Consider the following 13304-nt stretch of genomic DNA (forward strand, 5'->3'; position numbering starts at 1 on the left):
TGCATTTCTCATAACGACGGCCCTTGTTTTGTCTGTGTTGGTTGCGTTGCGCTAGCTGCGCATCACGATTGTCGGCATCTATCGATTACCATCGACTACATCTACCCTTGTTCTGGCCTTTTTTTTCCCTTGTTCTATCTGCCTTTTTTGTTGTTGTATACGCACGATACCTCTTATCTCCGAACCGGCGTTTGATATATCGGCTGGGAAACTACTACTGCGCGGTTTTCATGGCAAGGCTTTATTCTTCTCCTTTGTTTGTTGCGCATTGGTGGAAAGGGGGTTTTGTATATCATCATTATATTATCATCGTTTTCATATAGCGCATTTTGGAATGCAAAGCTGGTTTCTTCATTTGGCTAGGTAAAGGCTTCTTGTGTTTGTAGTCACCTAGCTTGTTCGTGGCGGTTTACACCAACTTCAATAGCGTATTGGCTCCGTGTGCTTTTGATATGGTATGTGTAAAAGTAGCGCTTTTGATGGTTATGCGTTGATTGGCCTTTTACACTCTGTCTGCTGCTACTCACCGCGGGCAGATTCAAGTCCAATGGTGTTGATGCTCCTAATTTCATCTCCTACCAGGACGCCGTGCCTGGCCTTTTACTGCTAGGATTAGTGCGGATAAGACCGACTAGGTCCGTAATGACGTCTACCCCAAACAACATCATATCGGTGCGGGCCCGAATGTTTCAAAGACTAGACGTTGAACTGCGACTCCAACTTCTACTCCAACGCCAAGACTAGCAAATGCGGAGTTTGGGGCTACAGTGCCCGTGCACCAGATGAACCACGTCGCCAGTTGAACCACCCCAACAACCCAATATAGTTAACAATATTGAATTATACAGCCACCACAAATCGTAATAAAATTGCGCAAAGCTAGGATTATACTATATATAGACCTGCGGAAGTTTTGGCTTATTTAGATAATTTTTTAGAGGGCGTTATTGGTCGTTGCCGTCGACTACGCGGTGGAGCAGCTCGTGCAACCCTTGCGGCTCCTACTACACCTAGAACAACACTACCACGCTTTTGACGCTTTGTAGCTGGCTTATAAGGTTTTGAAGCTTTGCGCTTACCTGATTAGGGTAATTGTATAGCTTTAGCAGCGTCGCGGAGGCTTCTACGGTAGTCTCTTTTAGCTTTCTCTTCGGCCTTCCGCTTTCTAGTCTCCTCCTAACCCTTCTCCCGCTTAACACGCCTCGCAGCTTTAATTTAAAGCTTATAATTATGAGCTGCTTTGCTTACCTTAGCTTGCTTGGCTTTTTAAAACTTTTTAAGCTCGGCTTGTTGTTGTTATTGAAGCTTGTTATCCCGAACTCGTTTGACGCTTGTTGGTGACCACTAAATAGCTCCTCTATGATACTTAGGATGATCCTTAAGCTGTAGAGTATAGGATTTGGTTTCCCGCCTCTTCTTGATGGCTAGGGACTGCCTAAGGCCTTTAAGTTCGCTGTAGAGGAGTGTATTTTGAGCTGTAAGGTGGTGTAAACTTCGTTGAAGCTTCCTGACGCCCTTACTACTCTGGTCCCTTACCTTATAACGTATAATTAACTTTAACTTAAGCTAATCCTCCCTGGAGAGTACAGGGCTTAAACTAGCTTCTAAATCTGACACCTCCTTAGCAAACTTGTTAAGTACAACTGCTGGGTTAGGTAGGTGTATCCTAGTTGCTTTAAAGGCTCTTTTGATGAGGGGAGGTTTAAAAACCTTAGTCTAGGACCTTTAGAATAACGGGAAGAAGTCTCCTTTAGTTATATTAAGTAATCCTTAGCTGTCTTGAAGGTATTAAGTTAACTTAGTTGAGTAAGCGCTTGCTAGAGGTTTGAATATTACTACATTAAGTAGTTGAAGCGTATAGGTAGCGTAAGGTGGGTATACAGCTAATAGGATCTTGTAATCGTGGTAATACTTGATAAACTTCATGGTTACATAGGATCTATAGCTGTTAAGGAGTAATAAACGATACCTAGTTGAAGCGTATTGTCTAGTCTCCTATTTAAACACCTCCTTAAGCTAATGTAACCTAATATTATTGTTGCTCTAGCTAGAGGGTGATGACGTAGTAAATACTGAGTGGTTTCCTACTTGTACAGCATTAACCCAGCTGGTTTATATAGCTCCGTTGGCTGCCTTAAAGACGAGAGAAGGACTTAATACGCTCCTATCTGAACAAATACACGCTATAACGGTAATCTACTCGCTTGAGCTATCCTTAAGCGGCTGGCGTACCCCCTTTTTATTGTAGCGTGCCTTAGAGAAGATACGCTTTGTTCTACTAATCCTTCTAAGTTGAAACCCCTTTTCGTCTATATTGAATATATGGGTGGGTTGTATATTGTACTCCTCTATCTTTTTATGTAAAAGCTTAAAATACAAGCTGTACTTAGCTCCTAAATCGGCGTTGCAACGAAGTTTGCTTATCCCCTTGCTGTGGGCAGAGATGAGATAGTTAGGGTGCCGGCGGATCAACCGGTCAACCTAGCTTTCTAAAACCAGCTTTCTAGCTAAATCTGAAGCAAAGCGTTGTATCATTTCCTTCGTAGGTGGCAAACGTCGTTTAGTAAGCGTATTAATGTATCGTATAAGCTTAGTTTTGTGTTGTGGATGAAGGGAGCGGTTGCGTAAGCTATAGGCCTCGTTATCGCCGCGGTGGCGTCTTATCAGCGTAACGCGGTTAACTCTAAATCTTTTTGCGACTTCGCAGTACGAGAAATTATCTCCAGCTTCACGCGATTCTAAATATTTAATCGCTTCTTAAATCGGTTGCATGGTGGTTGAGTTATGACGCGTTGAAGTTTTGTTGTTTTGTGGTGGGGGTGGTTCAACTGGCGACGTGGTTCATCTGGTGCACGGGCACTGTAGTCTCCGCGTGCTAGCGGACTTGCAGCTACTCCACCGCTCCTCCACCAACCTCACTCATGTCGCGAACCATCAAACTCGTCCGCGTAACGCCGCGCACGAGGCTCAATCTGGTCGTTTGTCTATCAAGTCTGGACTTACCATATCCAAATCGAGAGACATTGGGCGGCTGCTGGAAACATGTCAATCAAGGCCTCGCGCCACAAGTCCTGCTTGAAATGCATCCAGACGAAACGGAAATGTGATCGAACGCAGCCGAGATGTCGGCGCTGCATCGCAAGTAATTCAGAATGCCAATACATTGGGCGGAATCGTGTTCAGCAACAGCAGCCAAGCACTCAGCCTAGCAGAGCAGATCAGTCCTTTTTTCCTGTCTCGATGGAGCTTCTGCATGGAGCACAACAACTACCCGCCAACTGGGAGCTGCAGCCATATCCCACGGCGGCGCTCATGACATCGCTGCCCACTCCGTATCTAGACGGTTCCATTTTCGAATTCCCGAATCATCCTTTCAATCTGGGAGAGATGCCGTACGATGATGATGCCTTGCAGTTTAGCTATAACGACCGCAACACCAATAGCAGCGTCGCCGTACAGGTCTCTAGCACAAACCTTTGTACCGACCGCCCCGTCACGCAGTTCACCCCGCCAGAATCCGTAATCCGGCCGCGCGTGGAATTCGTCGCGAAGCGTCTAGCCAGTATCCCGCGTCGCTTTGCGTCTGAAGCGCAAACAATGTTTATACATCGTATACAGTTCCATTACACGTGTCCGGCTGCGCTGCAAGACGCGATGAGCGCGTGTGCGTTGTATAGTATGAAGACTGGAGCGAATCAGGCGTTGGTGTTGGGCCAGGTGCAGAGGAAATGCGAGCAGCTGGTCGCGAATACGGATGCGGTGGTTGCGGAGAGGAGTGAGCTGCTGGCGGCGTTGCAGGCGTTGTTGTTGTACCAGATGATACGGCTTTTTGATGGCGATATACGGCTCAGAGTGCTTGCCGAAACGGATGAAGCGGTGGCGTTGCAATGGGCACTGCGACTCAAAGCTTCGCTGCGCGACGACGACGACGACGCGGCAGTAGAAGTTCAGAGCCTGCATGCTCGCGACCAAGTAGCCTGGCACACGTCTCGAAACGGTGGTTTGCGCAACTCATCATCGGATACGTGGCACGTCTGGCTCACCACCGAATCCATCAGACGAACCATCATTACAACATATATCCTAAGCGGTATATACAATTTCCTCAAACTAGGCTACGACGGCCCGACACCAGATCTGCGCCTCTCGTTCACGGCGCAAACAGCGTTGTGGGGCGCGCAAAGTGAGACCGGGTGGCGCTGGGCGCGCGACGATGGTAGTATTGAGAACCTGGAGATGAGGGTTGAGATGTGGGATGAGGTGGTGGGGAAGGCGGGGCCGCAGGATCTGGAGGAGATGGGGGTTGTTGTTATGGTTATGTTGTGGGGGGTTGAGGGGGCGAGGAGGTGGTTGGGGAGGGAGGTTGGGGGGAGGTTTGGGCTGGGGGAGGGGGAGTAGAGTTGGGCAGATAATGCGTTGCGCAGTTTGTTGTTGATTGCATAGAGATTTGCCTAATGTAGCTGCTGCCGACAACGTTCAGCGTTGGACTTGCTGGTTTTATGCTTCGACTTCGACCTCGGTCTGCGCTGTAAGCTTGCGCTTCCCATCGATCCATTTGACCTCCCACAGAATCACATTCGACTTTACTGTCTCCTTGCTCGACGCCTTATCCTTGGTGCGCCACTTGCTCAGCACTGCGACCACACCATCCGCCTTCTCCTTGTTCTCCCATGCAAGCACAACGGAGAACTCGTCTTGGACTGAGATACTAGTGCTACGCACGTACTGCAGACCTTGTTTGAATTGCTCGTAGTGGTACACATCGTGATTGATTCTGGGTAATTCGGAGTGAGTCTTGGGGTTAATCTTGTTCAAGATCGGGATTGTAACGTACTTGGTAACGAGGCTTTGATCGACTTGTTCGTTGATGGCCTTGAGAGCGAAGTCGTCGTTGGGCTGGATGAATAGCGTGTCGTTGAGTTTGGTGACCCATTGGCTGAGAGACTCTTGTTGTGCCGACATCGCGTGTGTGTCTGGTATTGCGAGGAACGTTGTTGGAATTGTGGGTTGGTAGATGTGCGCATGGAGATGGAGGGATTGCGAGGAGAAGGGTGATGGGAGCTTCTATGCCCCAGATGTAGAGCGCTATTTATACTGCTTGCGGAGTTTCAGTCTCGCTCTTTGCATCACTCGGACTTGCGACCGTACGAGTCCGCTGAAGGCGGAGTTGCCATGTTGATGGCTTCGGAATCGCAGTGTTGTATAGACTCGAGTACGCTAGCGGCGGCGTTTCACAGCGCTAGCGGACCAGTGTGTTTGGAAATGTGGTCGGTCTGGCATAATGGCGGAGACATCGGATGTGATGTTGTCGAGTTCTCCGTTTGAGATCCATGGCGGAGTATCCTCGGTGGCATTGATGGCTTCTGGTTCGACGCTGTTGATCACCACTGCGTGTATTGATAAAAGACCAAGATATGAAGTACTTTAAAGGTATGAATGATGAACATCAATAACAAGAAACACGAAGAATATGGTTGTGGACACGTTGGCAAGTAACAAGACTGAACATCCTGGGGTACCTCGATGATATATCGGAGTAATGTTACTTGTCACCAAAGCCGTACGATCAATCGTTCCCCAAGCACAACCAATGATCACTGCCACACAAGACCTACACCAGGAGACTCAAAGACGGCTACACACACTCGTGATGTTACCTGTAAGAGTCGGATTTTTTCTAACATCGCGCCTGGCAGCGCTATGCGTGACTTGGGTTCGCATGCGGCCTGCTTTGTTGATGAGCAAGCATACCGCTTGATATGCTGCCATGGTGGGATGCTGAAGTTGAACGAAACTTCTATTTTGTGTGCGCAATACGTCTGAAAATGATCAAGCAGATTGGAGTCTCAGATGCCGCTGAATTAGAGCGGATGGGCGCGGTTACCGCTGAGCAGCGTCGCCCACTATGATGGTCGTGATGCATCCTTGGCCTAGGGATTTGACGACTGCGATTGTCAAAGCTGGCTAGGTAATATTCGGATCTTGATGCGATATCTGGTGGCGGCGCGTTATTGGCATTATGGGCAAACGAAGAAGCAACGTCACGACTGCCCATCTCAGCCCCAGCCAAATCAACCCTCCAATTACCATGTTCCACAACGATTATTGACCAAATCTCTTTCGCGGAGAACCAGACCGGCCTGACGCGTGTCGTGGATAACGGATATCAAAACATGCTGCGCGCTGGATGCTTGTGCAATCAGAGAGTCAGAGGCGATGTAACTATCCGACGAGACACGCGGAAATCATCCCCGCAGCCGCAGGCCTTGGCATCGGGTGCGAGGTTACCGATCATCTCCGCAAGCGCGATGCGAGGAACATCGACACCAAGCCATCGACACCAATCATGTTGTACGAGGTAAGACCAACATAGCTCTCCCTTTTTTGTCCGGCCCACTCGTTCTTGTCCAAAGCCGGTGGACGTGTATTGAGTCGTTCGATATCGGAGGGTTTCGTCGTGTGGTCGCGACCGCTCACGTCAGCATAAAATTGAAAATGGCCGGCGGTGGAGAATGGCACGTCTTTGTGGAAAGCGGTAGATTTGTATGTGGGCGGCTAGCAAGGTGCTGTTTGGCAGGGGTCTACGTCACATGTTCAAACTGATTATATAACCCCTTATAATCAGTAGGAAAACGTCCGAGGTCCCACCGGTTTAGCGTCTTCAGTTGTAATACTCGCTGATGCCATTGTAGTGCTGTGCACGAGAGTGTGAAGTTCGCTGTTTCGGCGGTAGAGGCCTGCTGTATCGCGATAATCATTGGAGTTGAGCTTTGGGGGTCGTAGTGCTGTGCGCATAGTCGATATGAATGCTCAGCTGCTTCCTTGAAATACGACATTCATTGATGGCGACAAAGTTGCGTCTCGATGATATGACGTCAAACGTCACGCCTCACCACCGCACCGGCCCGCGCTAGCTTGCCTAGTGAACCTAATCGGTACCCTAAATCTCTAGCCCGCACACGCTCCTCTTTATCCTCCTTTATCTTTCTGTCTTCATTTACACATTATAGAGAACCATCAATTTCACTCTATCCTTTTCTTTCGTATCTCTCCGGACTGTACTCACTGAGAACTCCACCAGGGGGTGGGATGATGGTGCACTGCTAATACACTCACCACTACAGCCCTCGCGTGCAGGTCATCCGCTGTCTACGATCTGCAACGCAAGTTGGGTTTCCGCAGATCGCGCAGAGGTACAGTTTGTTAGTGCTAACAACACCTTAAAGTTTGAAGCAGACACGTAATCCCAAATGTATGATCGGTTCCACCGCCAACCTTCGATGTATACATAATGCATGCTTACACCCATTGCTAACAAAGCATTCTCGTCTTACGAGAATAAATCTGGAGCCATGGGCTCGAACAAAAAAGCAACAATGACGTCGGCGATGCGCGACGGATGATACGGAGGTAGGCTTGCAGCGGGCCGTTCGCCTCGATCCGCATCCTTGGCTATACATAAAAACACCACAACCTAGGCCCGCCCAGAACGCGCGAAGCTCAAAGCCCGAAGAACGCCCGCGCAATCAGGAGCAGGGTGATGCTTCCGCCTAACGGTCGTGGCTGGGCGAGTGTATTTGGTGGCTGCAGGAAAAGACTCTTTTCAAGTTGTGTTCAGCTAAGCTGAACTCAGTAGCTTGGTATGAACGGTGAGACACCCTCTTCACGACGTCTAGCGGCCCCGGACCAATAATCCGATATGACACCGTTGCTTTGGCATCGTATTGCGATTAGGCAGCTTCGGAAAAGGAAGCAAAGCCTGGAACTTTTCGGCATTCCCAGCTCGGAATTTCTCGCATGGAGCGGGCCACTTAACTATATATGTGAGCCAATACCCCAGACTTCGGTGATATCTACTATCTACCGACTGGAGGTACTTACATCTCCCTTCACCTCTTCGTCCATCTTCCTTCAACTCCTCATCATTCTGCTCTTTCTCTCCTGACCCCTACTCTACCTACCTTGATCCTTACTCCTTGTCTATTCAACACCCATGGAGGACGCTACCTGGAAACAGACCCGACCAGGGCGTTGGGAGCGCGCGCAAACCTATCTCGAGAGGATAAACATGCTCACCCGCAATGTTCCAAACGCCATTGGCCGCGACAATTGGGCCAAGAACGCAGTTGCCAAACTCGAATTTCACCCTACGATCAAAGATCCTGCTGCCTACCTCCGGACTGCTTGGAAACAAGTTCGCTACAACCATCCGGAGATTGCCGCCTTTCCATACAACGGTCAATATGTCTACCGCGTCGGAGACGATGCTTCAATCGCTTTGTGGGTTTCAGCGACATTCTCCGTCGTTGAGGGCAAGACTGTTGATGAGCTACTGGGCCGGATACCAAGGAACGAACAGATGATGTGCTACTTCCTTCCCGACACATCCGAAGTCATGATCTGGTCCCCTCACTATCGCGTCGACGCCCGCGGCGCAATCTTCTGCCTCAACCACCTTGTTGAGTCCTTAGCCAACATGAATCCTAACCTAGTCTTCGGCGGGTGTGCCAAGAATCTGACGCCGAGCATGGAGTTGACGCTTCGCATCGGACACGAGAAGACACCAGAGATCGAAGCGCAAGCCGAAAGCCGTCTCGCAGCACTAGAGCCTCACAAGCCCGTCCTAGAACTGATGCCCAAGATCAAAGCACAGAGGCCAGGATACACCCAGCGACACTTTGTCAAGTTCTCCGAGCGTGACACAAAAGCCGTCATAGATAGTTGCGAGACTCTAGCTCTCGCCATCGACGTCGCTCTACACGCCGCCCTCATCAGCGCCGTCGCGAAACTCGCAGAAATAAACGAGCCGAAAAGTTTCATGGCCTCGTTCCACTCCAACCTCCGCAACCTGATCCCAGAAGGTGCAGCGCCCGAGCATTCCCCCACAAGCTACACCAGTGTCATCACCACTGAAGTCATCGTCTCACCGCAAACGGACTTCAACAGCTATTACTCCCAACTCGCACCAGTCTACGCTGCCGGCTACGCACCGTACTTGAAGTCGTCGCCTTTCTTCCACAAGCGCCTCGAAGAGACAATGTTCAGTCCCGACCACGGGAAGAAAGGTGAGGCGGATGGGCAACAGCAACCGCGCTTTGCTTTCCTCGGCGAAGTAGACGAACAGGTCGTCAAGGATGTCGGCGACGGGCTCGTCAAGGTCAAGGACTTTTGGTTGGGCGCCGAAACACTGACGATGCGCATGATGGTACACACGTGGATATGGGAGGGCCAACTCGTCCTCAGCGTCTGCTTCAACGAGAGCTATTGGGATAAGGATCAGGCGGTCAGTTTGCTCAGCGGCATGCAGGATGCGTTGATGGAGGTTGCGTCGAGGAAGATATCAAGAGTTGATAGTGTATCGGGTTCGAAGATGTCGGGGTTCGATGTTCAGCAATTCAGCAATGATGTTGCTGAATTGAGGATATAGTCTGCTTTTAACTCGAAGCTATGTAATCGCGAGTTGTGCTTCTTAGGACTACTAGAATATGAAACTACCTAATTTTTGCCTAGTTCGCCAGAATACGTTGAGCTTTCTCGGCTTCTTGCATGTCTTGTTCGTGATTTGTTTGCACCTAGCCAATTCCCAGAGACCTGGGTAATGATTATGGCTTGACAAATTCTGCCGTTGTCGCAATGGTATACATAGGTTAAGATTTGGTGCAGGCCCGTCGCAGCCTGTTCGTGGTCTGATTAGTTACGCACTTGGAAGAGTGGAGCTCGATACCCTGGCCGCGGAGTGCTGCGCAGAGGAGGGTCTACCTAGTATACCACGGTGGCAGCTTCAAGTCCGCCGAGATTTGTGCGAAGGTCCGCCACTACGGTTGTTTCCGGGTACAGTCCACCCACAATAGTTGTTGACCGCGAGACCACCGAACTCCACGGATGTGTAGAGCTGCTTTTGAGTCTCCTGGTGGAGGCTTTGTATGACAGTGATGACTGGTTGAAATCACGGAACTGGCCACCCACGCAACTAAATTTGCAAGAATGTACCTACGTATACCCGGCGTGTTCATTTTCGCTATTCTTGTCCCGCAAATATCTCTGCTGATTCCCAAATATCCGGATAGTGCAAAACAGATAATACTGTACAAATCACGACCCAGGCATATGCACTTGGGCGCTATATCGGATGCTGATTGCGATTATTCAAGAGATCAAAACGATGTGCGAGGGCCTGCGCTTTCTCCTAAAAACAAGGCACAGTTAAGGTTTAACCAGAGTCGTTATCGGTTCAAATCACGCTGAGCTGGACACTCTATTCGTTTTGATATCAAGCAGTTTCTATGAGGCCGCCAAATGACGGCATCCTTCATCAGATCGACTTGGAAAAGATAAGGAGGGGACCCAGCTCATCAGTCTCGCTCAACATCTCATATCTTGTTACGCACATCCTGAGGAGAGCCTTTCAGCTTTATATCTTCGCTATTTCCAAGTAAACATCTATATCAAATATACGTATCCTCAGATTAGTGGTCTCAGCTCAGAGTCGCTAAGACATGTGATTAGTGAAGTTGAAGGGAGTGAACTTCTTTACTATTTACGGTGGCTAGCAGAAGGCCTTCTACGGGAATACAAGACGAAAAGCAGAACAAAAGGCGAAGTTGAAGGAAACCGCAAAACTCAGGATCTCTGTATCTTGGAGCGGGCTTTGATGGACCGCAGTGTCAACTAGCACGCAGACGCGCATCCTAAGATCGTTGTATTAGCTACAGATTAACAAATGTGAAGAAGCCAGACTCTTTTAAGGCTGAGCTCATATGGGGAAACTTACCCGATGCATATCCCATACAATCAGCCTGCTGGGCTGTACCGCTGCAGCCCATCTTCTGCAGGCACGCAGCATAGCCGTAAACGCAAATTCCCTCACTATCTTCGTACTGACAAGTATTGAAGGGATCAGGGCATCCCTGGATGCAATCGATCTTGTCATTTTCATAATAACAGGCTGAGCACGGCAATCTCGTCAGAAAGGCCTCTTAGTTTTGATTCCTCTGGATCAAGAGCACTTACATCCGTGGAACATGCCACCATTGGCGTCAGTTGAGTAACCGCACAGCTCCCCGTCACCGAGGTTCCTAGACCCGTCTCTTTCGGCGCACGACTCGTGGACCTTGTGGACTGTAATCGTGTTAGGGATGTAACCAACAGAATCTTTTTCGAAGTAGCAACTCACCGCCATTGAGATTGTCGCGCCATGCGTTGTTCGCAACCCATTTTCCATAGTCGTCCAGGGTCCAGGCTCCGACGGTGGCCAAGGTGGCGGCCAAGACAGCAAGATTCATGATTTGCATGTTGACTGGTCTCGTCTTTAGTCTCTAGGTATAGAATGGATAGAAGCAGTCAAGCGTCGTGGCTAAGTAAGAAGATGATGGTGAGTTAAGAAGTGAAGTTGTTGCTCTGTGTGATCGAAGAAGCAGTTTTTACGACAGGAAAGGGCATCTTTATACGTCTGGTTGAAGGATTAGAAGCCTTCGCGAGGCTATGCCTTCGGTCTTGACGATACCTGATGACGTTAATTTCTATTCGTATTTTGACCCTAGCTCTTAACGATCCTTTTACCAAGTAGTTCAATTAGCGAGCCTGCTGACGCTAGGAATTCCGATTGGTGCAAATCGTTGATGGTTTCAATATTCACCGTATATAAACAAGCTTACTGGAAAGCATTAGGCGTGCATAATAGGGGCTTGCTAATCATAAGCTGTGAAATTAATGGGACGTGATGCTGTAGGAACAAGGCGCAGCCGTGAGCCGGACGTGACCCTGATGTTAGGTAATACGCCCTCTTGGCATAATACGCCCTCTTGGTCCAATACACCCTCTCGACCTATTACACGATCTCATCTGTTACCTCTACCTCGTACTTTTAATTCGACTTAGTCCTACTAATTAAGCTGACAGCGGTTGTGACGGTCCTCGACTTGGGGTTACGGGTAATCAAAAGGACGACCTTCTTACTTCCTAGCTCAAGGGTTGACACTATCCATGAGAGTGTAAAGTCGCTTTTTCGGTGTCGGTGGATACCTGCCGTGTCGCGATAATCATTACTGCTCAATAGTTCGCGACTCTATCCATCACAAAACATGTCTCAATTACCATTACCAATTTCCATCCGCACTGCGAGATTCCAAACATCAGCCACACCACACGGCTCACGATTACTATCCATTACCCTTCCACCCCAAACAGGCGCCGCATGACCCCACCAAAACATCCTCTGCCCTTCACAGCCATCCCACCAGGTCCACTCTTACCCTTCTTCATAAGCTCCTCCTCCCTCTCCACCTCCATCTCGTTCGCACGCCGCACTCTCTCCTTCATCTCCGCACGACGCAGGCCATCGGGTATAGACCATGCTCCTTCCCTCTCAGCCTTCCACTGCGCAAGGCTTTCGCGTTTGGGGACTGCGCCATGTTCGATCGCAAGGGAGATGTTGTGTTGAGGAATTGTCTGGTCGGGTTTGGAAGAACGCAGTGGATTGTACTGAGGCGGCGACATAAGGCGTATGTCTGAGTATGAGCGATGTGGGAGTGATGCGCGATGGTGCTGCGGTGGAGACACAAGCGCTTGGCGCAGCTCGTTGAGGTTTGGAGGCGAGGCACGTCGATGGCTGTACGACGCTGGATGTGCACCGGTAAGCGCAGCCAGTGACTCTGAACGCGCTCTTTGTACTTCGGCTTGATGTTGCTGCTGCGATGCGTGGGACAGAGTCTTTCTCTGGCCCTGATGCCATGATTCAACATGGTCGATGCGTATCGAAGGCAGTGATGATGTGCGTGGGATCGAGCCTGGCCGCATTGGACCCGTCACCGTCGATCGCGCGCCATTTCTGAGATATTGAGAAGGCATTGGGTAGTATCGCGGGATTGGCGGTAGTGATGCGACAGGTATCGGCGGCGGTACAGCTGACAGGAAACGTGCATCAGACGAAGAGCCAGATTTTGACCTCCGTACGGCGATATTGCGAGGATGTGGGTGTTGATCGATACGTGAGGTAAGTCTCTCAGCAGACTCGGGCTCATGAGACCAGGCTTCGGGATGGCTACGCGATGTTCCCAGGCTAGACCGGCGATCGAGGTTGCCGCTAGATGACGACGACGACAACCCGCTCAGAGAATGACTATCAGCGAGTACATGGTGTTGATTAGAGTATGATCGGAGACTTGATCGAGAGATGGAGTGTACCGCTTTTCGCGGTATCGCCGGATTGCTGCCATCTGGAACCACTTGGTGCAGGGGATGTTGACGATATTCTTGTGCTGCAGCTGCTCTTTCGCGTTGGACTCTGGCTTTCTCGCGTCTGGAAT

General features: G+C 49.8%; 3 protein-coding genes across 3 annotated transcripts; 1 reads left to right on the plus strand and 2 right to left on the minus strand.

The window, feature by feature from the left end:
- Positions 1 to 4413: 4413 nt before the first annotated feature.
- ACET3X_009473 (uncharacterized protein) lies at positions 4414 to 6800 on the minus strand. The gene is made up of 2 exons (XM_069455671.1): positions 4835 to 6800; positions 4414 to 4774 (listed from the first exon to the last, which is right to left on the minus strand). Exons 1-2 carry the CDS (start codon positions 4960 to 4962, stop codon positions 4498 to 4500), a joined length of 405 nt encoding a protein of 134 aa, XP_069303550.1. The 5' UTR covers positions 4963 to 6800; the 3' UTR covers positions 4414 to 4497.
- Positions 6801 to 7866: 1066 nt separating this feature from the next.
- Positions 7867 to 9508, plus strand: ACET3X_009474 (uncharacterized protein). Its single transcript, XM_069455672.1, has one exon. It carries the CDS (start codon positions 7994 to 7996, stop codon positions 9425 to 9427), a length of 1434 nt encoding a protein of 477 aa, XP_069303551.1. The 5' UTR covers positions 7867 to 7993; the 3' UTR covers positions 9428 to 9508.
- A 1018-nt stretch (positions 9509 to 10526) lies between these two features.
- On the minus strand, positions 10527 to 11423 carry ACET3X_009475 (uncharacterized protein). Its single transcript, XM_069455673.1, has 4 exons — positions 11174 to 11423; positions 11011 to 11118; positions 10772 to 10945; positions 10527 to 10688 (listed from the first exon to the last, which is right to left on the minus strand). Exons 1-4 carry the CDS (start codon positions 11289 to 11291, stop codon positions 10669 to 10671), a joined length of 420 nt encoding a protein of 139 aa, XP_069303552.1. The 5' UTR covers positions 11292 to 11423; the 3' UTR covers positions 10527 to 10668.
- Between the last annotated feature and the right edge of the window lie 1881 nt (positions 11424 to 13304).

This window comes from Alternaria dauci, chromosome 9, assembly GCF_042100115.1.
Source record: "Alternaria dauci strain A2016 chromosome 9, whole genome shotgun sequence".
NCBI classification, from domain to species: Eukaryota; Fungi; Ascomycota; class Dothideomycetes; order Pleosporales; family Pleosporaceae; genus Alternaria; species Alternaria dauci.

What these genes read in the sequence shown, in the direction of transcription:
- ACET3X_009473 (XM_069455671.1), bottom strand. Translation starts at nt 4,962, where the DNA reads ATGTCGGCACAACAAGAGTCTCTCAGCCAATGGGTCACCAAACTCAAC. An exon ending in GATCAAAGCCTCGTTACCAA is followed by an intron (nt 4,775 to 4,834) that starts GTACGTTACAAT and finishes CGAATTACCCAG; the next exon opens with AATCAATCACGATGTGTACC.
- ACET3X_009474 (XM_069455672.1), top strand. Translation starts at nt 7,994, where the DNA reads ATGGAGGACGCTACCTGGAAACAGACCCGACCAGGGCGTTGGGAGCGC.
- ACET3X_009475 (XM_069455673.1), bottom strand. Translation starts at nt 11,291, where the DNA reads ATGCAAATCATGAATCTTGCTGTCTTGGCCGCCACCTTGGCCACCGTC. An exon ending in GCGCGACAATCTCAATGGCG is followed by an intron (nt 11,119 to 11,173) that starts GTGAGTTGCTAC and finishes ACACGATTACAG; the next exon opens with TCCACAAGGTCCACGAGTCG. An exon ending in TGGTGGCATGTTCCACGGAT is followed by an intron (nt 10,946 to 11,010) that starts GTAAGTGCTCTT and finishes TGCCGTGCTCAG; the next exon opens with CCTGTTATTATGAAAATGAC.